At 44.3% G+C, this 26,007-nt stretch overlaps 1 protein-coding gene across 9 annotated transcripts in view; it reads right to left on the bottom strand.

The window, feature by feature from the left end:
• Positions 1-26,007, bottom strand: part of MSI2 (musashi RNA binding protein 2) — a 663,532-nt gene that overhangs the window by 271,291 nt on the left and 366,234 nt on the right. For all 9 annotated transcript variants that reach the window (XM_032215200.1, XM_032215201.1, XM_032215197.1 and 6 more), the window contains exon 7: positions 9,100-9,148. In XM_032215200.1, the coding sequence (XP_032071091.1) occupies positions 9,100-9,148 (49 nt within the window). The remainder of the gene's footprint in view (positions 1-9,099; positions 9,149-26,007) is intronic.

Here is a 26,007-nt window from a genome sequence, read left to right as displayed (position 1 = left end):
GAAACCACAAACTCAGCTGGGCCCTCCCATTGCAGTTTAATATGTTTAAGTTAAAAGGGAGAGGGAGAGAGAGAGAGATGACATACTTAACTTATGCCTATATGAGAGAAAATAATGACTGGAATTATGGATCTTTTTCAGCTCACTTGCTGTAAGCTGAGAATATCAGTGCCATGTGTATTCTGCCACGACAGACCACATGATCGACTCTTCCTCCACATTAATGAAACAGAGATCCTCGCACCGAAAAATCTAGCCCACCAAGCTGGGCTGATACGCTTCATTTCTACACGCAGGGCGTGCAGCTACGTATATATGCCAACTGAGAAAGTTAGTCTTGCATTTTAGAACAGAATAGAATTCTTTATCGGCCAAGTGTGATCGGACACTCAAGGAATTTCTCTCTGGCGCATGAGCTCACAGTGTACCTATTAACAGCAAGTTGTAGGTCACAGCTCATAAATCATAGTTACAACCATTAGTCATAAGTTACAAACAACAATTGATAAATCTTAAGAAACCAGTAGGAGAAGATAGTAGGAAAGAGGAGGAGAGGAGAGAAGATGAGAAATGAGACAGTGCTGTGGGAATCAAGTGTTCAGCAGAGTGATGGCACCGGGAGAAATTTATGTCTAGTGTAGTTGGCATGCAATGCTCTATAGCGGCATCCTGAGGGGTGAAATTGAAACAGTTTATGTCCAGGATGTGAGGGGATCTGTAAATATTTTCTCAGCCCTCTTTCTGGTTTGTGCAATAGGCAGGTCCTCAGTGGAAGGCGGGCTGGTTGCAATTTTCTGCAGTCCTAACTACCCGTTGAAGTCTGGATCTCACCTGTTTGTATTAGGTGAGCCATAACTATCAGAACACGGATATTCATAGACTGGAATAGATCGGCCAATGAATAGGCATAGGGTCAGCCAATGAGGGCTGTTTTGGAAAGAAGAAACTTAAGCTTGGAGTCTGGGTGTAGCTTAGCTGAGAACTGAAACTGAAACTAGTCTATAAGCTCTTGACTCTGCTGCTCTGAGAATGAAACTAGCCTGGACTCTGTTTGCTCTGAACTCTGAGATGAAACTGTTCTCTCCTGCTTGTGTTCTGCTTGTAACTTCTACCACGTTGAAAGTATCTACTATTGGTATTGTACATTTATTTATCTGTGATTCTGTATATAAAGAAGTTAATGAATCCAGCTGGATCAGTTATCTGTGTGTGCTTTCTGGATTTGATTTTTCTGCAACAAACTCTGACAACTCTGACATGGTGGCACACAAATTGGTTCCCCATCTCACCAAAAAGCTAATCTGGCCAGCAGGGCCTTTGAAGAACGGGGCACAAGCCACATCCTTAAGCCAGATGTCTACCCAGGAAACTGGATCCAAAATAGGAAAAATTCCTTAATTCTCTCCCACCATGCTCACCCTAACAAAAATAACCACTTCTTTTAGAAACATAGCAGAGCCGGGAGTATGTAAGCGGATGCCCTCCTGCCTGTATAATCGACTGTCTTCTGTTGTGACGGACTGGGGTCTATACAAATCCAAGAAGTCGCAACGTTGCAATGACTGTGATGTATAGCATTGGTTAGCCAATACCATGTAATTCAATTATTTAAAATGGTGGGGATAATTACTTTTACATCAACAACACTGGGTCTGACTTCCGGCTGCTTCAATGTTGGAGTCTGAATTCAAAGCGTCCCAGTCCAATGGCGGTCCAGTCTCTGCTTCAATGCCTTCATTGAAATGGACCTTGCTGCCCTTAAGAATAATTGTTGTAGCCTTGAGCTGCTCTTCCAATTGGGACTCAGGAGTTTGTACAGAATAGATCTTGGAGTTCTTATGTGGAACACTCTTGTCAGGTACTTGAAGAGATTAGAATAACAGAGTTGGAAGGGACCTTGGAGGTCTTCTAGTCCAACCCCCTGCTTAGGCAGGAAACCCTACACCACCTCAGACAAATGGTTGTCCAACATCTTCTTAAAAACTTCCAGTGTTGGGGCATTCACAACTTCTGGAGGGAAGTTGTTCTAACTATCAGGAAATTCCTCCTTACTTCTAAGTTGCTTCTCTCCTTGATTAGTTTCCACCCATTGCTTCTTGTCCTGCCTTCAGGGGCTTTGGAGAATAGCTTGACTCCCTCTTCTTTGTGGCATCCCCTGAGATATAGGAACACTACTATAATGTCTCCCCTAGTCCTTCTTTTCATTAAACTAGACATACCCAGTACCTGCATTGAAGATTCCTATCATACAAGTAATCCCAAAGGTGCCCCCCCCTCACAAAAAAAGGAAAGTGGACTATTCTTCTTAAAACATTTCACTTCTCACCCAAGAAGCTTTTTCAGTTCTAACTTCTTAGATGAGAAATGAAATGTTTTTAGAGGGGAAACAATTACAAGAAAATTCAGTTGACTGTCGGAAAAAGCCCTTTTGGCATCAAGCAGGATCTGGACTCCAGAGGATGAGGGAGGACAGGAAGGCCAGAAGGAATGTTGTCCATGGGGTTGAACAGGATGCAAAACGTGTGATGGGTTGACTAATGCAGAACAAGGCAAAACTATTTTTTTTTGTCATGATTCGGCCATTAAACTTCTGCTTGATGCCGCCTGAAAAGTGCTTTTGCCTTACTTCATAGCAGCCGTATCCTACTTCTAGCTTATTATATTCGGCATGGGGTCAACGTCAACGCAGAGCACCAGAAATTGTGTAAAGCCAAAGGACGTGCTCATTCCAAAGCAAGCTTTGTCTTTATCCATCACAACTCGGAGCGCACAGGTACATTTAAGAAGGGTTGAGCCACAGAGTAGAACAACAGTATCGGTACCATCTGATGAAGAGTTTTTCAACGTTAGCAACTTTGGGGAATCCTGGGAGTTGCAATCCACCCATCTTGAAGTTGCCAACGATGAAAAACACTGGTCTGGTAGGTCACCACCAAGCATCAACCATCTGCTCTGACCTAGGCTTCCCCCAAAAGCACAAAGCAGATTCCTGGTCCCGACAAAACCCCTTTTATTAAACAAATAGTGAATACCTCTCATTCACATTCAGCAAATGCCTGGCAAACAGTCTTTCAAAGGTGGATTTATGACCACCAACCTTATCTAGCTTGGAAAGCTGCCATGTAAATAGTTTCCAAACGCAGTGCTTTGCAAGGCACAGAGTCTCTGAGATTCACGGACAGATCTTCACACTCCTGAAACGAATGAACAAATTGTTTTCTACAAAAGCCCACTCCCCATTCGCTCCTCTTTTATTTCCTACAGGAGGCTTTACTCCCAAGTCGACCCTGATTTCTGAGCTGTTCTTCTGGCAGCTCTGGCATGTGCACACTGGGAATAGGCTCCAGCTGTTCCTCTGCCTCACTGCTGTCTAGCTCTGAAGGCAGCTGAGAACTGCCAGACGGCCTTGGCCCCATCTCTGCCTCCAACACAGAGCCCTCGTATGAGCCTTCCCCAGCCTCCAGGACTGGCCCATGCTCCTCCCCAACCTCCTCACTGTCCAACTCGGCTGCCAGCTCTGCTGGCGGGCCACCACACCATCAACCAATGTGGAGCTGAACAAATGGGGACTATATAACAGGCCAGCATGGATGAGTGTCCCAGCATTGTTCCAGTTCTCCAAGTTATATTGGCCCAGAATGACGAAGCTGTGCAATCCAGGGGGGAAAATTGTCATTAATTTTATTTGTAAAATGTGGACTCTTTAAAAACAACCAAAGGCAATAAAAACAAATAGAAATCACAGTAAAAGTATGATAAACCATATGGTACGGATTTGAAAGACAAAAAAAAAACCCCAAAAAACAAAGGCAGAGAGAAAGTAGGTAAAAATAGCTGCTCATAATTTCAAGGTATTTACACACACTTGACGTACTGACAAGTTTTAATATATGCTGTCAGTGAATATTTTATTTGGTGAATTAGTAACTTTTGGCATGAATGGATGTGAAACCCGCAAAAGCCCTTTCTTGTATTCAGTAATGTAATCAGTAGATTAACTGCAAATAAATCAGAAATAAATCAGCTTATGGGCCAAACACTGTTTTTAATGAATAATTCTTGGCGAAGAATTTTAGAATCTTGGGCTTAATTGCTCAAGATAGGCTGTATCAATAGAAAATACACACAGGGAGGAAAGGAAATGTCAGAATTAAGTCCAAGGATATCAATATTGGAGAAAAGAAGGAGAGATATAAGCAGTCATTAGGTTGCCGAGCTACGTCTTAAGACTAGCAAGCTGCAAATATAGATAGTTCCTCAACTTGCAATCATTCCATTAGTGACCATTAAAGGCACTGAAAAAAAGTGACTTGTGACTAGTACAGAGGTGGGGGCCTACTGTTTCGGCTGAGTAGGTGGTAACTCGGGTGGACACGCGCCTGAACCGATTCTATGGTGCCGCCATCTTGTTTGTTTCTGTGCATGCGCGTGGAGCACGTCCCTGAGCGGTCTGGCAGTAAAAGAAGCCGGAACCCACCCCTGGACCTTAATAAGTATGGAGTTTTACAGGTAGTCCTTGACTTACAATCACAACTGAGCTGATGTTGCTAGGCAAGACATTTGCTAAGTGAGTTTGGCCCCCTTTTACCACCTTTCTTGCCACAGTTGTTAAATTAATCACTGCAGTTATTAAGGTAGTACCACAGTTGTTAACTGAATCTGGCTTCCCCATTGACGTTGCTTGTCAGAAGGTCGCAAAGGGAGAATCCCATGACCCCGGGGACACGGCGCCCGTCATAAATGAGAGGCAGTTGCCAAGTGTCCAATGTTTGATCAGGTGACCATGGGGAATGCTGCAATGATTGTAAGTGTGAAAAACAGTTGTAAGTCCCTTTTTTTTTTTTAGCCCTGTACTAACTTCAAATGATCAGTAAACAAACTGTTATAAGCCGAGGACTATCTGTTATAAGTCGAGTACCACGGTTGTTAACTTGAATCTGGCTTCAGATTCAGGCGATCCCATGACCCCGGGACACTGCGCCCGTCACAAATATGGGACAGTTGCCAAGCATCCACTTTTTTTATCAGGCGACCATGGAGATGCTGCTATGGTTGTAAGCCTGGCAAACGGTCATAAGTCACTTTTTTCAGCGTCTCGGTAACTTTGAATGGTCAGTAAATGAAAGATTGCAAATCCAGGCCTGCCTATACTTTGGGGCAGGGCACAAGAGGAGATACTGTCACACATTTCCACAGATAGATAAGAGCCTCGGCGGCGCAGTGGTTAGAATGCAGTACTGCAGGGCTACTTCTGCTGACTGCCGGCTGCCCGCAATTTGGCAGTCCCAATCTCACCAGGCTCGAGGTTGACTCGGCCTCCCATCCTCCCGAAGTGGGTGAAATGAGGACCCGGATTGCTGGGGGCAAGAGGCTGACTCTGTAAACCCCTTAGAGAGGGCCGTAAAGCACTGTGAAGCGGTATGTAAGCCTGAGTGCTATCGCTATAGTGCCTGAAACTCTTCTCCCACCCTGTTTTTCACCTGACTAAGTCGAATCAAAGCAACGGGGAGGACCCCACTTGGAGCGAGCCTTCCTCTGCACTTCCCTTTTACAAGGGGCAGGGATGCTCAACGGAGCAGCTGCTGCCTGCTGGATCCAATTCCAAGCCACAGCTTTGTTTCACAGACAGCATCCTTAAGCATCTTCACCACGGGGTAAAAATCTGAAGCTCGGCCATGAGTGAGGAGAAGTGGGGGGGGGGGGAGAGAGAGAGAGAGAAAGAAGGGAAGAGGTGGGAAATGGCTCTGTTCACACCCCCAGCCACACTGCAGGTGAGAAAGGAGAAGTTACTGTAGTATGCCCCAGGGGCATTAATTAAACCTTTTGCAGGGGAGGGGAAGACGAAAACACCCCCTTATTCCCTTAACAAGAAAAAATCAAGCCCTAGAATTTGACACCAAAGGGCCCTCCGCTATTTCCATTCTAAAACTTGTCACCTTTGCACTGCCTGCAGGGAATGACACAAAGGCCACGCAGGAGCCATTGGAGGCTTCCCCGTTGAACAGCTCCTCATTAGGTCCTTGCGAGCTGTCAGACTTCCAGATTCAAAAAAAAAAAAAAATGGGGGGGGGGGGGGTTAGAAAAAAGAAAAGTGCCAGACCTGAAACCTAAGGAATTTCGCAGGCGCATCTATAGGTGGGAGCAGGAATGCCCAATGCTCACGATGTTCGAAGCGCATTGCGTAGGCAACCGCAGCATTGGGGGGGACACGGTTTCCCCAGGGTCAACCATACCCCCCCCAAAAAAAAGATCTTTCTTATCCCCATGGAAAGCACACACTTCTTTCCAAGGCAGTCAATTGGCAAATGGAGCCAGTTTATAATCGTAGACAGAAGGTGCCCTTTTCCGACAGTTTTCATTAGAAAGATCCCAGAAAAGAAAACAGAGAAAGCAAAGGAATTGGAGAAGGGAACCGAGGGCAAAGGTTTGGAAAGGCGATGGCGATAGACCCACGACTTGCTGAAATAAAAAAAATATACGATGGTTTCCGTTCTAGAACCAATATCCTTCAATATCCTTTGTTAGCCTCCCACAAAGGTTTGTCCGGGTTCAGTGCTCAGATTGAAAGACAAAAAACACACCAAGTTTCCCAAGTTATCCTTTGAAAAATGATGGTCCAATAGCAACATGATCCAGGATCAGACAGCACCCAGCTAGAAGGAAATATATGTAGCTCAAGGTTGAAAATGAGGGAACCTTGGTGGGTTGTTTTCTTGCTGCTGTTTCTTGCAGGTGTCAGCACTGATGATATTACCTAGTTGGGTAACGAAACGTCTGCAAACAAGCAAGCTCAGAGACTGTTCTGACCTAGGCTTGCCAAGAGCATGAAGCAAACTCCTCGTCCCGACAAAAACCCCTTTTATTAATTTGCTGTGAATTCTGCTCATTCGCATCCAGCAAAATCTTTCAAGGGAGGATTTAAAGTCACAGACTTTATCTGGCTGGGAGAGCTGCCAGGCCGATATCTGCAAAACTTGGCAAGGAGTCTCGGAGAGTCAGGAACCAATTAAGTGAACTAATTGTCTCCTGCAAACTCCCCTCCCCTTTCGCTCCTCTTTTATTTCCTCTGGGAGGGGCCATTCATGGCCCACCTATGGCCTTACTCCCAAGTCGACCCCTGTTCTTTACAGCAATAGCAATAGCAGTTAGACTTATATACCGCTTCATAGGGCTTTCAGCCCTCTCTAAGCGGTTTACAGTCAGCATATCGCCCCCAACAACAATCCGGGTCCTCATTTTACCCACCTCGGAAGGATGGAAGGCTGAGTCAACCCTGAGCTGGTGAGATTTGAACAGCCAAACTGCAGAACTGCAGTCAGCTGAAGTAGCCTGCAGTGCTGCATTTAACCACTGCGCCACCTCGGCTTTAGCTGTTCCCTTCGTCTGGCAACTCTGTGCATGCGCACACTGGGAACAGGCTCCAGCTGTTCTTCTGCCCCACTGATCTCCGACTCTGAAGGTAGCTGATAACTGGCATTTGGCTTGGGCTCTGTCTCTGCTTCCGACACAGAGCCCTCATCAGAGGCTTCCCCAGACTCCAGGACTGGCCCATGTTCCTCCCCAACCTCCTCACGGTCCGAATCTGCTTCTAGCTCTGCAGGCCGCTGGCGGGCCACAACAGAGATGACCAAGGAACTTGAGGAACCCAGCTACTTGAAACCTCTTCCAACCTGAAAACCTGGCCATCTTCATCTTGCCCCCATTAGTCTGTCCTTAAAGCACTCTCACCCCAATTATTTCCCTTTATCTCAGATCAACCCCAAAGGTCCGAAACAACAGATTTGGTCACTCTGTCAGAAGACTGTATCCCAGTGATGAGCTCAGGTGCAGGGATTAAGCCCATCATGTATAGCAGAAGCATCACATAAAACAAAGTCGAGTGACATTTATCATCTCTTTCTCTCTCTCTCCAATATCTATCTATGTATCCATCCAGCCATTCATCCATCCCAAAGCAGAAAGCCTCACCAAGCCCTTTTATACTTAAGTCAGCTCTTTATCTGGTTCTCCTTCTTGGCTTTAATTCCATCGATGGAATTATTATTTCTGCTTATGTTTTAAAATCATAGCAGTTAAATTTCTTCTAAACAATACGGCTGCATTTTAAAAATATATATATATCCTGAAAGCACAGGCTCGCTAGGTTGGAAAAGTCGATTTAGGTGATCAATTCCAGGCCCCTTGCTTTGTGGTTAAACCACAACAGAATTATCTGTAAACCTGGAAACGTTCTTTTCACAAAAAAATAGAGAAAGATGTAGAACCAGTCATTTACATAACTGTCTCCTCCTTCCAAATAATCAAATATGTAAGAAACTAAAAGGAAATGCAACTTTACGGGTAACTACGGCGGCAGATTTTCCCACAGTGGGTTGTTTTAAAGAAGACACTTTTGAAATGCACATTTCTGATCACACAAAAGTAAAGACTCAAGATCTGAAGTAGGAATAAAGTTTGTACAGCTACAGTGGTGGGATTCAAATCATTTAACAACCAGTTCTCTGCCCTAATGATCAGCTGGGTGGGCGGGGCTCGGTGGTCATGTGACTTGGAAGGCGTGGCCAATTCAACGTGACTCACGTCGATGGGAGCTTCACCTTAGCTGTTACAATGTAATAAGGGTTAAACAGAGAGGCGGTTTCTGTAAGCAGGGCAATCAAGATTAGGATAGAAACAACACCAGAATGTTTCCTTCCTGCATTCCTTACAGGATTAGCCTTGTAAAGTGGAAGAAAACAAAAGGAGATTTCTTCCAACAACTGGTTCTCTGAACTGCTTGGAAAGTTAACAACAGGTTCTCCCGAATAGGTGCGAACCGGCTGAATCCAAGCACTGTACAGCTCAAATGGAAGATTGCAAAAGACTTGTGGAATAATAGACACCAAATGATATTTGCCAGTGAGAAAGAAACATACACAATTCACAAAGTATTCACAAAGTACTACTAGAGAACATAAGACATTGCAGATAAAAGTAGTTGCTTCATCTTTTGACACACCCAAACATCCACTTTCCACAATAAACAAACTTGCTTTTTCAATGAGCCAAGGAAAATCCAAACATTAAAAAAAAATGTTGGGGGTTCATTCCCCTCCTTACCTCTGTGTCTGTTGGTGGTCTTGTCAAACATAAGCATGGCGTCTTCTACCTGTAAGACACAAGGACATTCTTGATTTAGAGACTGTGAAATACAATCTCACAAATTGTGAAGCAATTGAGGGGCACTGTGAGCAATGTGCCCTGGGGCCTCAAATCTCCTTTTTCTGCATCATTAGGTTGGGCTCCAAAGAGAAAACAATACTCACGGCACCCAGAGATCGATGGCATCGGTAAGTAATTCACTGTTATTACAAGAGGGTTGAAATTCTGGCTAGTTTATCTTCTTAATTAAAAGGGGCTCTCTGCCTGTTGTGTCTCCCTATATTCCCTGACCTTGGATACCAACAATTGTGTGAATGTCAACTTCAATCGTTTCCAATTTTACTTTGCATCACAGAATATGTAGCAGTACAGTCCATTTTGGGAAGAATTCGAAACTAACATGTGCCTAGCAGTTATGCTCCCTACTTCCACCCTTTCGACACTCGTAATTTTAACTAAGGTTATGCTTTCCCACCTTGAGAGCTTCAAGGCTGAATAGAAACAGGATATCTCTTCCTTTTACAGTTTTCCATTCCCTGTATGTGCATTTCATGGGGAAAGAAATCTTACAATCATATATACTTGCCTCCCACCCAAACATTTCTCTGAGACGGTGCCACCAAAATCATAAAATCACTTTGTCTAAATGCCTTCACTTCTGCCACATCTATGAAAAAAATCATTAAAAAAAAAGAATTTATATCAAGCCCAGCCCAAGAATGACTAAGAACAATCCAGCCAAAGTTCAGGTCATTATTTGTTTATATCCAAAAGACAGAATCTTGCCAGACTAAACTTTTACTACTCTTATCCTAATGGAGATACTTTGGGAGATTCTAGGTAAAGGTAAAGATTACCCCACAAATTTGTGCTAGTCGTTCCCGACTTTAGGGGGCAGTGCTCATCTGTTTCTAAGCCAAAGAGCCAGAGCTGTCCGAAGACGTCTCTGTGGTCATGTGGCCAGCATGACTAAACAGCGAAGGCGCACAGAGCGCTATTACCTTCCCACCAAAGTGGTCCCTTTTTTTCTACTTGCATTTTTTACGTGCTTTTGAACTGCTAGGTTGGCAGAAGCTGGGGCAAGGAATTGGAGCTCACTCCGTTACGCAGCGCTTGGGATTTGAGCAGCTGAACTGCCAACCTTCGGATCAACAAGCTCAGTGTCTTAGCCACTGAGCCAGAAAAACTGATGAATAAATATTTTGATGGTTATATAATCGATACTATAATGGAAGATAGTATACTGTACTTTTTGGAGTATAAGATGACTCTCCCCTGCCCCCCTGCTGAATACAGCCATTTTTGGTCTCCAGAAACCCCACGCCACATATCCCGTTTTTGCAAAAAATAGGCTTGGTTTTTCCCCCCAAAAAATGGGGCATGCAGAGGGTTTGGGGGGCCTGCAGAGTGCTCCTAAGGGCTGGGGAGAGCAAAAATGTGACGCGTGGGGTGTTTGGGAGGTGAAACCAGACCCGTTTTTTAGTAAAAATGGGGTAGTTTTTGCCCTTCCCAGCCCTCTGGAACACTCTGTAGGCCTCCAAAACCCTCTGTGCGCCCCGTTTTTGCAAAAGACCTGGGCTGCAAAACTCCAGAAAACCCACTAGATGGCAGCAAAGAATGAGAAATGCATGCATTTCTTTGACGCAATGGACTCCCACCTTCACTTAAGTTCTGCAGCCCAGGTGTGGTCTACCTACTTGGAAGAACTGGTTCCAAAAAAAAAGAAGAAGCAGCAAACAACAAGATGAGACAGTGCACACAGTATTGCCTGAATCAAAAGCTCCTTTGTCCACAATGCCTCTCCTGAAATTGAAATACGGTATCTTCCCACACCCTGCTCCAATCTATCAGGGGGAGGGAGGGGGGCAGGACAGGTGCTTTACCCACAGAAGGTACAAGAGGACACCAAGGGAAGAGTCTGCTTAGCCTCAAAGGGATTCAATGGACCTTTCAAAAGCCACAGGTGTTTCCAGGGAGAAGGATGTGTGTGGGAGGTTTGGGGGGGGGGGGTTTACACTCAGCCGCCACATTCCAGCCGCTCCATTTCAGAGAACAGAAGGATCCTGAAGCGCTCAAGTGTGACCGAAGGAAAGGAAAGCTTTCAAGATCCTGTTATTTGCATGACTTGGTCCACCTGCGTTTCATCCGCAAAGCCACACCTCAGTGCTGCCCTTTAAGAGAAGAGGAGCAGGGCGCTGAAGCTGCCTGTCGCTACTACAGATGCTGCCAGATCCATAAGGCGTTGTTTTCAAATGGGGCAGGTCATCTTAGCTACAGATAGAGGCGGGGTCGACAAAAGAGCAGATGACATACAAAGCTCCATAGATTTGTAGGAACAATGCTTGACCATCAAGAATGCTTTAAAGGTTCCAAAGGTGATGAACGAAGTTGCTCAGAGTCCCTTCCGAACTGAGAGATCATTTATTTGACATTTATAGGCCGCCCTTTTCCCTGAGGGGACTCAGGGCGGCTTACAAAATATTGATAAATAATGAATTATAAGTCTACAAAGCATTTTATTCTCTTAATTTTTGAGGTGGGGGGAAGACTCTGTGATGTGAGGGAAAACATGGGGGTGTTTGTATCCAGATAGATAGACACAGATAGATAGATGGATGGATGGATGGATGGATGGATGGATGGATGGATGGATGGATGGATGGATGGATGGACGGACGGACGGACGGACGGACGGACGGACAGACAGACAGACAGACAGACAGACAGACAGACATAGACAGACATAGACAGATATAGACAGAGATAGATAGATAGATAGATAGATAGATAGATAGATGGATGGATGGATGGATGGATGGATGGATGGATGGATGGATGGATGGATGGATGGATGGACGGACGGACGGACGGACGGACGGACGGACGGACAGACAGACAGACAGACAGACATAGACAGACATAGACAGATATAGATAGATAGATAGATAGATAGATAGATAGATAGATAGATAGATGGATGGATGGATGGATGGATGGATGGATGGATGGATGGATGGATGGATGGATGGATGGATAGAGACAGACAGACAGACACATAGATAGATAGAGATAGATAGATAGATAGATAGATAGATAGATAGATAGATAGATGGATGGATGGATGGATGGATGGATGGATGGATGGATGGATGGAATGGAGAGATATAGATAGATAGATAGATAGATAGATAGATGGATGGATGGATGGATGGATGGATGGATGGATGGATGGATGGATGGATAGAGACAGACAGACAGACACATAGATAGAGATAGATAGATAGATAGATAGATAGATAGATAGATAGATAGATAGATAGATAGATAGATACATACATACATACATACATACATACATACATACATACATACATACATACATAGACAGATACAGGTAGATAGATAGATAGATAGATAGATAGATAGATAGATAGATAGATAGATAGATATAGATACAGACAGATGATAGATAGATAGACAGACAGACACAGACACACATTTTTTATTAAATGTCTTAATATAAAATACAATGAGAATGAAGGTAGAAGGGAAATGGGGAAGAGAAAAAGTGGAAGGAAAAGTATGAGGCAGGGGCAATAGTGAGTTTCGGATTCCGTTACAACTGGTACGGTTGGAACGGCCTCGGCATCACCCACATACACGTGTGCACGGCGCATGCATGCATTGTAGCTAGAAATGACGCTTCCGCAACGCTCCAGCTGCTCAGCGGAGCGTCGCACAGGCGCTGTATGTACCATGTACGTGCGCGTAAGTACCAACAGCTTTAAAACACAATAAGGAGTGCAGGCGGGCCCTCCGGAGCACCGTACCGGAATAGTATCCGGTGCTCCGGGCTGCCTCTGGTACACCCGTACTGGGGCATACGGCCTGCAACCCACCACTGGGCAGGGGAGAAAAGAAGAAAAAAGGGTTAACTTCCCAACTTTTTTTCAATGCACTAAAATAAAAATAGTAAGGTACGGCCTCAACTAGTTTCTGGGAGGGAAAACATGGTTCTTTTTTTGTCCTTTTCTCTATTCAGAGAAAACAATTGACATTTGTTAAAAAAAAAAAAAGACAGCAGCTGCCAACTAATTCTATATAAATACAGGTAGTCCTCAACTTACAACCACAACGGAGGCCATAATTTCAGTTGCTAAGCAAGACAGTTGCTTTTGCCCCATTCCACTTTTCTTGCCTCAGTTGTTAAGTGAATCACTGCAGTTGTTAAGTTAGTAACACAGGTTATTAAGTGAATCTGGCTCCCGCATTGATTTTGCTTGTCAAAGAAACAAAAGGTGATCACATGACCCCCCGGGGCACTGCAATCGTCATGAAGCCGCCTTCAGTCGCCATGGCGAGTAGGCAGCGATATAAAAATTTAAATAAATAAAAATAGGAATCAATTGACAAGCATCTGGATTTTGGTCACATGACCACGGGGATGCCGCGATCGTCATAAACGTGAAAAATTGTCGTAAGTCACTTTTTTAGTGCCATTATATAACTTCAAACAGGTCACTGAATAAATGGTTATAAGTCGAGGACTACCTGTAACAGAACTTCATTATCACCTTCCTATTGGACCACAGGGTCTCATGGCAATTTATGTGCAGAATGACTCCTGATGATGCCGCAGGGCTTAGTTTTAGCTCGTTTTGTTTGCTCTGTCTCTATTCCAATTTCCTTCATATTAGGCATAGTATCAAAGACACCCCAAAAAGTGTGTGTGTGTTGGGGGGAGAAATGTATGAAATATAAACCCGCAAAGTGTGTATCTCTGCAGCTAAACGAAGTGGCTGACTCTTGAGATTTGACATCCTGCCTTCCATTGAGGACCTGTATACTGCATGAGCCAAAAAATGGGCTATGAAAATATCTTCAGACCCCTCACATCCTGGACATAAATTGTTTCAACTTCTGCCCTCAAAACAAAGCTATAGGGCACTGCACACCAGAACAACTAGACACAAGGACAGCTTTTTCCCCAAATGCCATCGCTCTGCTGAACAATTAATTCCCACAACATTGACAAATAACTGTATTACTATTCTTCTTCTCATCCTTCCTAGTACCTATCTCTTCCCACTCATGTTGCTTGTATATTTACAATTTATATTGTTTTATTTGTTTACTAGTACGATTTGATAGCTTATTAGTAACCTTGACTATAACAATAGCAATAGCAGTTAAGACTTATATACCGCTTCATAGGGCTTTCAGCCCTCTCTAAGCGGTTTACAGAGTCAGCATATCGCCCCCACAGTCTGGGTCCTCATTTTACCCACCTCGAAAGGATGGAAGGCTGAGTCAACCCTGAGATTTGAACCGCTGAACTGCAGATAGCAGTCAGCTGAAGTGGCCTGCAGTACTGCACTCTACCCACTGCGTCACCTCGACCACTGCGTCACCTCGACTATCACTAAGTGTTGTGATATGTTGTGAATGTTGTGATACATTCTTGACGAATGTATTTTATTCTCCTTATTCTACACTGAGAGCATCTGCACCAGAGACAAATTCCCTGTTTGTCCAATCACACTTGACCAATAAATAATTCTATTCTATTCTATTCTAAGTGGAGAAAGCTTCACCATCTGGCAACTCAAACCCAAACCTTTATCGCCTACGTCAGAAAACCAATCCGGTTGCAAAAAACAGACCTGAGTTTGAAATCTCTTGTCCCAGCGTGCTTTTCCATCCATGTGTCCATGATATTATTTACACAATCTAGACAGAGATTACAATAGCGGTGGGCTTCAGAGAGAACGCTGAATTTTAATAGCTTCCTTCCCTTAAGAATTGACAGCTTCAGGAGGTCAGCAGTCCGGCTAACACTGACCAGCGCTCTTGAGCTGGAGGCGTCTTGTCATGACAAAATTTCAGCCGAGCTCCGGGCCTCTCCGGGGAGATCTACTCTGAACTTCCTTTGTTCGGTTTCTTAAAGACGCCACACCGCTGTAGCCAGTGAAGGCAACAAATAACACAGTGTTTCTCAACCTTGGCAACTTGAAGATGTCCGGACTTCAACTCCCAGAATTCCCCAGCCAGCAAACGCTGGCTGGGGAATTCTGGGAGTTGAAGTCCGGACATCTTCAAGTTGCCAAGGTTGAGAAACACTGAAATAACAAGTCAGCCAGCCCGGTCCTTGTCTAAGGGGGGAAACGCACTACATGACACAAAGCTTTCTCCCTGTTAGCTGTAACCTAGGTGACAACTCTGAGATCCAGCTGGCATGCCATCGCCTCCCCTCTCTAAATTTCAACTTTCCAAAGCTCGGCTAACAAGTGGATCCATATACATTATTCACACATTCACACGAGCACAGGAAGTCCTAGGCTTGTGACTGTTCAGTGAGCTACATAAATTTTGGGCTCAACCAGAGGTTGCTCCCGGTTCAGCTGAACCGGTAATGGAATTCAGGCCCGGGTCGCAGAACTGACCGCAACCCAGGCCTGCCACGCCCCCGAACTGGTTCCCCTCGCCACCGCTGCACCGCCATTTTGGTTTTTAGTGACTGCACATGCGCAATTCACTGTTAATTGTTCTGCGCATGCACGAAGAATAATTGACATTGAACAGCGCACGTGTGCATGGGGGTTGCGAACCGGTAGTAAAACTGGCAGCAACCCACCCCTGGGCTCAACTGTAAGTCGAGGACTACCTGTATTTCAGCCCTCTGAAAGGTGGCTCAGGACGTAGCCCAAACTTCCAGTATAGAAGAAAGAAGCACTCATATAGCACAACCCAATGTCACAAAAATAGGACAATATGGAGCATAAGAGTCCTTCGGAATTGGGCGGCCTATAAATTAATAGATAGATAGATAGATAGATAGATAGATAGATAGATAGATAGGTAGGTAGGTAGGTAGGTAGGTAGGTAGGTAGGTAGGTAGGTAGGTAGGTAGGTAGATAGATAGATAGATAAATAAATAAATAAATATACTGGATCCCTCCTTCCAAACAAATCTTTTAGGCCAAGGGGTGTCAAAATTTGATTTCACTGAGGGCCACATCAGGGTTGCGTTTGACCTCGGGAGGGCCAAGCGGTGTGTGTGACCAGGGTGCGTGTGGCCAGCTCGATGTCACTTGTGTCTGAGGCACCTGTGGTGGCCCAGGCACCCCTTCCCCACCAGGCTCCGTTTTCACTGACAAGAGGCACCGCGGGCCGGTCCTTTGCTGTTTCCAGGGCGGCCCTGTGGGACAGATCTAAGCACCCCATGGTCTGGATCCGGCCCATGGGCCCTGAGTTTGACACCCCTGTTTTAGGGGATCTCTCTGCATTAACAGTTGCGCAAATCCCCACTCTATCTACACACAATGGGGCAAGTACTGCATATAGTTACACCGTCCAACCAATATTTCAACTAAATCACCATGTCTGTCACTGCGCTAGGATAAAGAGAGAGGTGGCATCAAGTTATTCTTCAGGGTCTTGACACTAGTTAAAATAAGCACAAACTATTTCCAGGATTAATCAATCGCAACCGCACAAGCCATTGGGATCGGGGGAATAAAGGAGAAGATGTATATGATGAGATCACGCAAATATCATTAACCTACATAATTCTATCAAAGACGGGACAAAAACAGGCAACTAGTGGAATAGTAGCTCTGTGTGTGTGTGTGTGTGTGTGTGTGTGTGTGTGTGTGTGTGTGTGTGTGTTGGCATCCTGGCATCTGTGTATTTGCTGCCAATGCTGCTGCCCTTGATAAATAATTTTCTTGATCCTTGCTCCGGCATGGAGGTTTGAATGTTGGTGCCTGAGAAAAACTCGGGCAAATATTACAAGCCGCTAAGAAACGGATAATCAAACCGCCCTGAGTTCTCACTCAAAGCACAAACGACCCCCGCTCAAATTTTAATTGATTTTTTTTTTTACTTTAATTGAATTTTTAGATGGAATATCTTTATGGTTTTAAATTGTTTTATGTAGCATTTTATTCAATGACTGTAAGCTGCCTGGATTTGCCTTTGGTGAGATGGATGGCATAATAAAAGTTTAATTAATTAATTAATCCTACTTTGGACACAGGATGTGAAGAGCCCGCTCTTTGGAGAAAGCTCCAATGTTGGGGAAGGAAGGAAGGAAGGAAGGAAGGAAGGAAGGAAGGAAGGAAGGAAGGAAGGAAGGAAGGAAGGGCAGCAAGGTGGAGGGACGTAACCATGATGGTGGACCATGTGCATCATGGAAGACTTGAAGAACTTGAAGGACCAGCCTGGGGACAGGTCCTTCTGGAGAAAATCTATGTTGTTAACAGTATCCTGACAGCACATATTGTGATCAATCAGCATAGTGATATTCTGTTTAATAGCTACTCATTGATTGTGACCTTTGGTGACTTTTAAGGAACAGCAATGATTGAGAGGTTTGGTTGTTAAGCATGGAACTGGACGAGTTTTTTGGGTTCCTTCTTTTCATTGTTCTCATTATTTTTTTGCAGTCTGATTGGATCTTTGGCCCACTGGGCACAAATAATATACCCAAGATGGACAAACCTCAGTCTAACATGATGGAGCATTTCCTTTCTGAGTAGCACCATTGGGACATTTCTGTCTTTGGGTTGAAAGCATCTCCACCACCCATCTGGATGATGAGGAAGCTCTGAATTCATTTTATTTTTTTAAAGGAGACTTCTGTTTCCCCCAGAATAATTGATTTTTAAAACAGGAGGGTAATCTCATTTTCTAAGAATACAGAAAAGCAATATTGTTGCTGTTGCGTTCTCCTCCCTCCAAGTAATCTTTCTTTTCTGGCGGGGATCATCTTCTTTTCAAATCAGTGCACCTCCGAATTTTGATTCAGCAGCAGGTAGAGTGAAAGAAAAGACAACGCAAGCACGACACAAATTCACACCGAGACTGGCAGACCGACCTAAAGTCCTGTAAGATTGGAAAAGCTTGCATACTAGAGTTGTGAGAGGAGTGTACTGCCTTTTGTGTGGACGCAGCATGTAATAGATATTCCTGGAGGCTTTTAAGCCAGGATGCTCTTCCGGCCATATCAAATTGGTTCTCTCTTTCTTCCCTCTCCAACCAAACTTTTGTTTGTTTCTTAAGGTCAAAACATTTTATCTTTGCTTTTTCAGATTGCCCCAACCCCAACTCGCTTTTTGCAGGGTGCCCATTGTCACGGGAAAACAACCCTTTCTTCTGGCAGCAGAGTGACACAATGGCATCGCTCAGTAATTCCTGAACAGATAAAGTGCCGAACAGAAAAAAGGATTTCTATGAACGCTTGGACAAAATAAAGCGTCTAAAATGACCGGGAGGAATGGAGAAGGTGGTTGGGGTAGTAAAAAGAGCAGATATAAATACCATTGAGTTTCTCAGGAAGAAGAGAAAAACTTTACAAAACAATCGAATTGAAAGATAAAGAATTGAGACCTGGGTTGAAAAGAGAAATCCATTCATTCATTCATTCATTCATTCATTCATTCATTCATTCATTCATTCATTCATTCATTCATTGGTGTAATCTAACAAGAACAGTTTGAAATAAAACCCAGAACCCTTTCAATATGCAAAGGTTAAATAGATCAGACTCAAAAGTGCTTCAATTCTCATGAGTCTCTATTTTATCAAGACACAAGCTGCTTTTGCCTTTCCGTTGGAAGGGAGAAAGCAGTGGTGAAATTCATTATTTTTATTACCGGTTCTGTAGCTTGATGGGCCTGGCAGGGAAGGATATTGCAAAATCCCCATTCCCTCCCCACTCCTGGCAGAAGGATATTGCAAAATCTCCATTCCTAGTACCCACTCTGGAGCCAGCCAGAGGTGGTATTTGCCAGTTCTACTCAAAGTTTCCGCTACTGGTTTCTCCATCCATCCATCCATCCATCCATCCATCCATCCATCCATTATATGTCCCCTTCACTCTTTTTGCAAATAACTCAAGGCGGTGAAGATATCCAACACGCCTTGCTCCTCCTATTTTCCTCCACAACAACCACCCTGGGAGGCGGTTTGGGCTGAGAGTGTGGCCCAAAGTCAACCAGCTGATTTCCATACCTAAAGGGTGATTAGAACTCACTGCCTCCCAATTCCAATTGGCACCTATTTTATGATTGTTACACGGTGTGTCGTCGTCCACCCACTCCCGCCCACTTCCTTTGTTCCCTGATAAAATAATTCTGACTGTTTGGGGCCTTTTCTTTTCCCCAATACCTGTTTTTCTATTCTGGGACATTTCTCTCTCTCTCTGTCTCTCTCTCTTTCTCTAATGGACCAATATGGTTCCTTGCCATTTTGAGGTCACAAGGGGAAACAGCTCTATAGATCACAGATGTTCAACGGAGATGACCCAGATGGTTGGAGGGAAGGTCGCTCCAAACAATCTCCCCAAAGAATTTTCAGGGAAGCTTTTATGCTAAACAAAATAGAAGCATTTAGTGAGGCAAAGGAGTCTTAAAAACAAAAATAGCTAAGTCCAATAATAATAATAAAGCAAAAAAGGTTATTCCCCACATGATATGATCTGACAGCTCCCAGAAACTGATTAAATCAGAGAGCATCATATCAGGGGGCATTCCTGAAGGCTGCCAAGGCCTCAGCTGTTTGAAATTCTGAGGTGATGGGATGGGGGGGGGGAATGAACATTGATCACAACCTTAAAGAATTAATAGCAGGTATCTTTTCTTGCCTCTCCCTCTGATCATATAAATATTATATTTACATAATGATAGCTTTGGTTTATGCAATATTTATTCCTCAAGGCAGTCACGGAAAAGAAAGGTGGTGCCACAATATGTCTTTGATGAGAAGCGCAAGGCCAACCCAGAATTTTTATACATATCAACATTTCAGTTCCTTCGGCTGATATTAATTTCCCTTCCAGCTGACACTTTCCCTGGGAATAGGAGCTTTTTTTTTTTTGAATGGATAGGGGTGAGGGGTGGGCCTTACTTCTGAATTCTCCAGATTGTCTTCAGAAAGAATATATCAGGTGCAATTAATTTTTTTTTAATCCATTTCGTAAAACAAAACAAGACATCAAAACAGAAAACCAGGGTGTCGAAACAGATATCTATCTATCTATCTATCTATCTATCTATCTATCTATCTATCTATCTATCTATCTATCTATCTATCTATCTATCATCTATCTATCTATCTATCTATCATCTATCTATCTATCATCTATCTATCTATGTCTGTCTGTCTGTCTGTCTATCTATCTCTATCTATCATCTATGTATTATCTATGTATCTACGTATCTATCTCTATCTATCTATCTTATCTATCTATCTGTATCTATCATCTGTCTGTCTGTCTGTCTGTCTGTGTCTGTCTGTCTGTCTATCTATCTATCTATCTATCTATCTATCTATCTATCTATCTATCTATCTATTATCTATGTATGTATCTATCTATCTATCTATCTATCTATCTATCTATCTATCTCTCTCTCTCTCTCTCTCTCTCTCTCTCTATCTATCCTAATCTAATCTAATCTAACCTAACCTAACCTAATCTAATCTAATCTATCAGTGGTGGGTTCTGGATCCCGTTCCAACAGGTACAGTTGGGATGGGCCCGATGTCATCCACATGGACATGCGTTGTACTTGCCTAAAATGCCTCTGCAAGCCTCCGCGACGCTACAGCTGCTCAGCGGAGCGTCACGCAGGCACTGTATGCGCCATGCGCATGCAGAGAACAGCCAAAGGCTTAAAGTACAGATAAGGAGCTTGGGCGGGTGGGTGGGCCCTCCGGAGGACCGTACCGGAACTGTACCGTACCAGGACTGTACCCGGTACTCCAGGCAGGCTCCGGTACACCCGTACTGGGGCGTACCGCCTGCAGCCCTCCACTTGTGTGTGTGTGTGTATGTGTGTGTGTGTGCATTACCCTGTTTCCCTGAAAACACAACCTGCCCCAAAAATAACTCCTAGCTTGATTTTTACACGTGTGCCCAGTATACGCCCTACCCCCCAAAATAAGCCCTAGTTAAGACCTCACCCATTCCAGGGTGCACAGATAAAAATTAAGCTAAGGTGGGGATGGGGCTGCCCTATTGTTTATCTTCGGACAGTTGTACCCAGGCCTTGCACATCTGCAGAGGCCTTCAGGAAAGCCTTATTGGATTTTGCCGGCAGCAGGACTTCCTGAAGGCCTCTGACAGCAAAAAGGAGGTTGGGGGCGTGCATGCAAGTGAGGCGAGTCAGTGGATGACATCCCTCCCCAGGGGTGAAATTCAATTTTTTTTACTACCAGTTCTGTGGCCGTGGCTTGGTGGGCATGGCAGGGGAAGGATACTGCAAAATCCCCATTCTCTCCCCACTACAGGGGAAGGATACTGCAAAATCCCCATTCCCTCCCCACTCCAGGGGAAGGATAGTGCAAACTCCCCATTCCCTCCCCACTACAGGGGAAGGATACTGCAAAATCCCCATTCCTTCCCCACTCCAGGGGAAGGATACTGCAAAATCCCCATTCCCTCCCCACTCCAGGGGAAGGATACTGCAAAATCTCCATCCCTTCCCCACTACAGTGGATGGATACTGCAAAATTTCCATTCCCTCCCCACTCCAGGGGAAGGATACTGCAAAATCTCCATTCCCTCCCCACTACAGGGGAAGGATAGTGCAAAATCCCCATTCCCATCCCACTCTGTCTGGGACCAGACAGGGGTGGTATTTGCTGGTTCTCCGAAGTATTCACATTTTCCGCTATTGGTTCTCCAGAACTGGTCAGAACCTGCTGAATTTCATCCTTCTCCCCTGAAAATAAGACCTGGTGCTCTTTTTGGTGGGGAAGAAAATATAAGACAGGGTCTTATTTCTGAGGAAACACGGTAATTGCATTTGAAAGTAAAACAAGGTAATGCAAAAGTCCCTGAACAGCGACTAAGACGTAAGAGAATCTATTTGGCGTAAGGATCTTATCCTTCCAAGCAATAAACAAACCCTTAAATAAGATCGATTTTGAGCCTGAAAAGATGATATAGGTGCTTTATTAATTTTTCTGCTGGAAACACCACGTGTCAAAAATGAGACTGAGCCCCCCCCCCCCCCCCCGGCATGGAGTGGAACAGAAAACCCACTCTCCAGCGCTCATAAACGAGGGTGTTTGAGGGAGTCTCCTTGAATAAAAAGCATCTGCAAAGGCAAGGCAAAAAAATAATCTGGCCACTACTAATAGAGAGAAATGCGTAGGCAACCCCCTTGTTACAGGAGAAGGCACCACAACGACGACGGGAAGCCTGAAAAATAGCATCCATTATAATTCCAGAGATGGTTTAATATCCTGTCTAGCATTTCACAGAAGATTAAAGAATCATCTAATCTGTTTAATAACTGAAATTCTCCGGACAGATTGCATCATATCCATCAGGAATGAGCAATTCATGGTTTGCAAGCGGCATGCAACCCTCCTTCCAGCTTGATTGATGTCCAGAGCACCTGGACTTTCTTAGGAACTCAGGGCCAAGACGTAGTAGCCAGGAGCGTCCCCAAAGCATCGTCGAAAAAGTCAAGATGCATATTTAAAAATAAAAAAAACAGGTGAAGCTTCAATCACACTGTCAGGGCTGTTCTCTTGCATTTTAACAAATGCCGGAAGACAGGCAGCCCTGTCAGAAGCAAGCAGTTTGCTTTTCATGGTGTTCATAAAGTCAGTTCTCGACTTACAACCATTTGTTTAGTGATGGTTTGAAGTTGCCACCATGCTAAAAATGTGACTTACAACTGGTACTTGTACTAAAGTAGGGGTGTCAAACTCAAGGCCCACAGAATGCTTAGATCTGACCTGCCAGGCCGACCTAGAAGCGAACAACCTGCCCGCACAGCCATCCTGCTGGCAGAAAACGGACCTCACAAGGGCCACATATGGACTTCCCGAGTTCTATTTTCAATGGCAGAGGAATGCAAGAGGCCAGAGCAGCCAAAAATGGAGCTCTGGAGCCTGTTTTCTCTGGTAGAGCACTCGGACCACCACAGGTGCCCCCAACAAGAGTGATGTCGAGCAGGCCATGCCCCCCCCCAGTCAAACACAACCCTGATGCGGCCCTCAATGAAATTGAAATTGACATTCCTATACTAAAGCATCCCCACAGTCAGTGATCAAAATTCAAGTGCATGACCATCAAATACAGGATCTTATTATCATATGTGGTGGACATGTGGAGAGGCAAAGAAAAATTAAGACATGGTTGGAAGAGATGATACAACAACATATTGCGCTGAAGCCACAAACATTTCTGCTGGGAATTTTACCTGAAATTTATAATAAAGACAATGTCTTTTTAATCATTCATGTGTTAACTGCAGCTAGAATTGTATTTGCACAACGTTGGAAAAATGTAGAGATCCCTATTGATGAGAACGTGATAAGGGAAACATTAGAATGTGTGCAGAAATGAATAGATTAACATTAGCAATTAAAAAGAAAGAGCAAACTGAATATATTACATGATTTGGAAGTATTTTACCAATGGTTGGAGAGAAAAAAAGGAGTTTGGAAATGAAGAAAACTAAAAAAAAAATATAGTTAGTATGTGTTTATAAAGAATAATGATGTTTAATGTTGATATATTATTATTATTATTATTAGATGATAGTAAGAAGAAAAAATGGAGAGTTTTATAATGTTTAAATGCTTAATATTTTGTAATACTAAACTTAGGGAAATAATGTTAATATGAATGTGAAAGATGTGGCAAAAGAGGAATGATGTTGCACAGAGATGTTTGTACCCAGACTGCATAAGGAAAAATGGAATGTTTATTTTGGTAATTGAAAAACAATAAAACTCTTTAAAAAAAAACTTCAAACACTTGGCAACCAGCATGTATTTTACAAAGGACGCAGCATCTCAGGGTTATGTGATCCCCATTTGGTGACCTTTCCAACTGGCTCCCAATAAGCAAAGTCACAAGGGAAAGCCGGATTCACTCAACAACATGATTTACTTAAATGCTACCGGGATTCACTTAATAACCATGGCAAAAAAAGGTCATGAAATCGGGTGTGATTCATTTAACAACTGCTGTGCTTAGCAGTGGGAATTCTGGTCCCGGTTGTGATCGCAAACTGAGGACTGCCTGCATTCTACTTTTAAAAAGTCACCAAGGAGTTAAAGAGGTGCAGCCGAGCTTCCAAAAAATATAGAAAGCCTCCATGAAGCCGCCTGCACCTCTCTTGAAACAGCAACGGGAGGTAAACATGTCAACGTCTCTGAACCTCCCCATTAAGCCCTACAATCACCCGCTATTAGACGCCACTCTTCAATCCGGTGAAATTATGTGATCTCTGGAGGAGCAGAAGACACGAAGAGGAGTGCCCGAAGCATCTCGGTGTTTGCCGTGACTAAGTACCTTGATGGAATTGGAGCAACTAGGCATGACAAGGCCTTTAGGCCCACTTCCTGGCCCAGCAACGTGAGCGGATAGTAGGGCGGTGAAAATTGTCACCGAGCTTGTTTGGCAGGAACGGTTATGGGGAAAGGTGGTGGTTTAGTTAATGGACAGAAAGAGCCCTGATGGGCAATTACTCCAGTAAAGAGACAAGTGCACCATCAACCACTTATTGAGAAGGGGGAGGCTGCGGAGAGGAAGATAGGGAAGAGCGGCTTCTTCTGACACATGTCAAACATCTGATGCCGTTTTCTCTCTCTCTCTCTCTTTCCTCGACTTGTGACTGCTGCTATTTTTCGACCCCCTATTACAATTTGTCATTCCTTGCCACCATAACAGATGAGCAAATCAAAGGAAGACACTCTATCTTGATTGGGTGGGCTCCCTTGCCCTACGCCAAGTAGAGATCACATCAAACAACACAGCGCCTAATGTGTGTCTTTCTAACCCGCCCCTCCCCTTACACTGCCTGTCTTTTCGCATGTTATTTAACTGATAAATCTTGTGAACAGTTTTGGAGGGAAGGTGTGGACAATTGCCCAGACTGGGGGAAGACATACAAAGAGGAATATGTAGATAAGAAGGAAAGTGTTCTAACTTAGGGTTCCTGAGACAGTAAAAAGCACACGCTTAGTCCCCAAAACCCTATTTTTATTTCAACAGTTGTGAATTCGGTTCATTCACAGCCTGTAATGAGTCACAAATAGTTTGTAAAAAGTCCAACAGAAGTCTGCCAAAGTCTTTCGGCATAAGGCTCCCTTGAAACGCTGTCAAAGACCTAATTGCCAATTAGCTTTGCAAGGCCATACGGAGCACAGTCCAAACGGAGCTTCAGAATTTAAATCGACCGGAACGAACAAGGTTGCTTCCTGCCTTTGCTCACGTGTCTTTGCTCCTCCTTTACGTCTTATGGGAGGGACCAATCATCTCCAAGCCTAACTCCCAAGTCGCCCCTTTTGTCTTAACTGTTCTTGCCTTCTGGCAGCTCTGCCTCGGTGATGTCTGACTCTGGATGCTCCGGAGACAGCACATAACTGCCAGATGGCCCTGGCTCCACTTATGGTCTTACTCCCAAGTCGACCCTTGTTCCTTAGCTGTTCCCTTCATCTGGCAACTCTGCGCATGAGCACACTGGGAACAGACTCCAGCTGTTTGTCTGCTTCACTGATGTCTGACTCTGAAGGCAAGTGATAACTGGTATACGGCTCTGGCCCCCTCTCTGCCTTTGACGCAGAGCTCTCATCAGAGCCTTCCCCAGAATCCAGGACTGGCCCACGTTCCTCCCCAACCTCCTCACTGTCCAACTCTGCTGCCAGCTCCACAGGCTGCCAGCGGCCACAACAGAAACAATAAAATCCAGTGTGAGTCACTTGCTATTGTTGGGACCTTGCTGGTTTCTGATTTCGGTTGTTTTCATAGAGGCATTTCATTGCCAGGCTAACAGTGGTGGGATATGACCAGTACACCCCGGTACAGGTGTTCTGGTGCCCACTGGAAGCACCAGGTAC

Source organism: Thamnophis elegans, chromosome 4 (genome assembly GCF_009769535.1).
Source record: "Thamnophis elegans isolate rThaEle1 chromosome 4, rThaEle1.pri, whole genome shotgun sequence".
Classification (NCBI taxonomy): Eukaryota; Metazoa; Chordata; class Lepidosauria; order Squamata; family Colubridae; genus Thamnophis; species Thamnophis elegans.
Note: the sequence above shows the minus strand (reverse complement) of the source record. Positions and strands in the feature narration are given on the sequence as shown.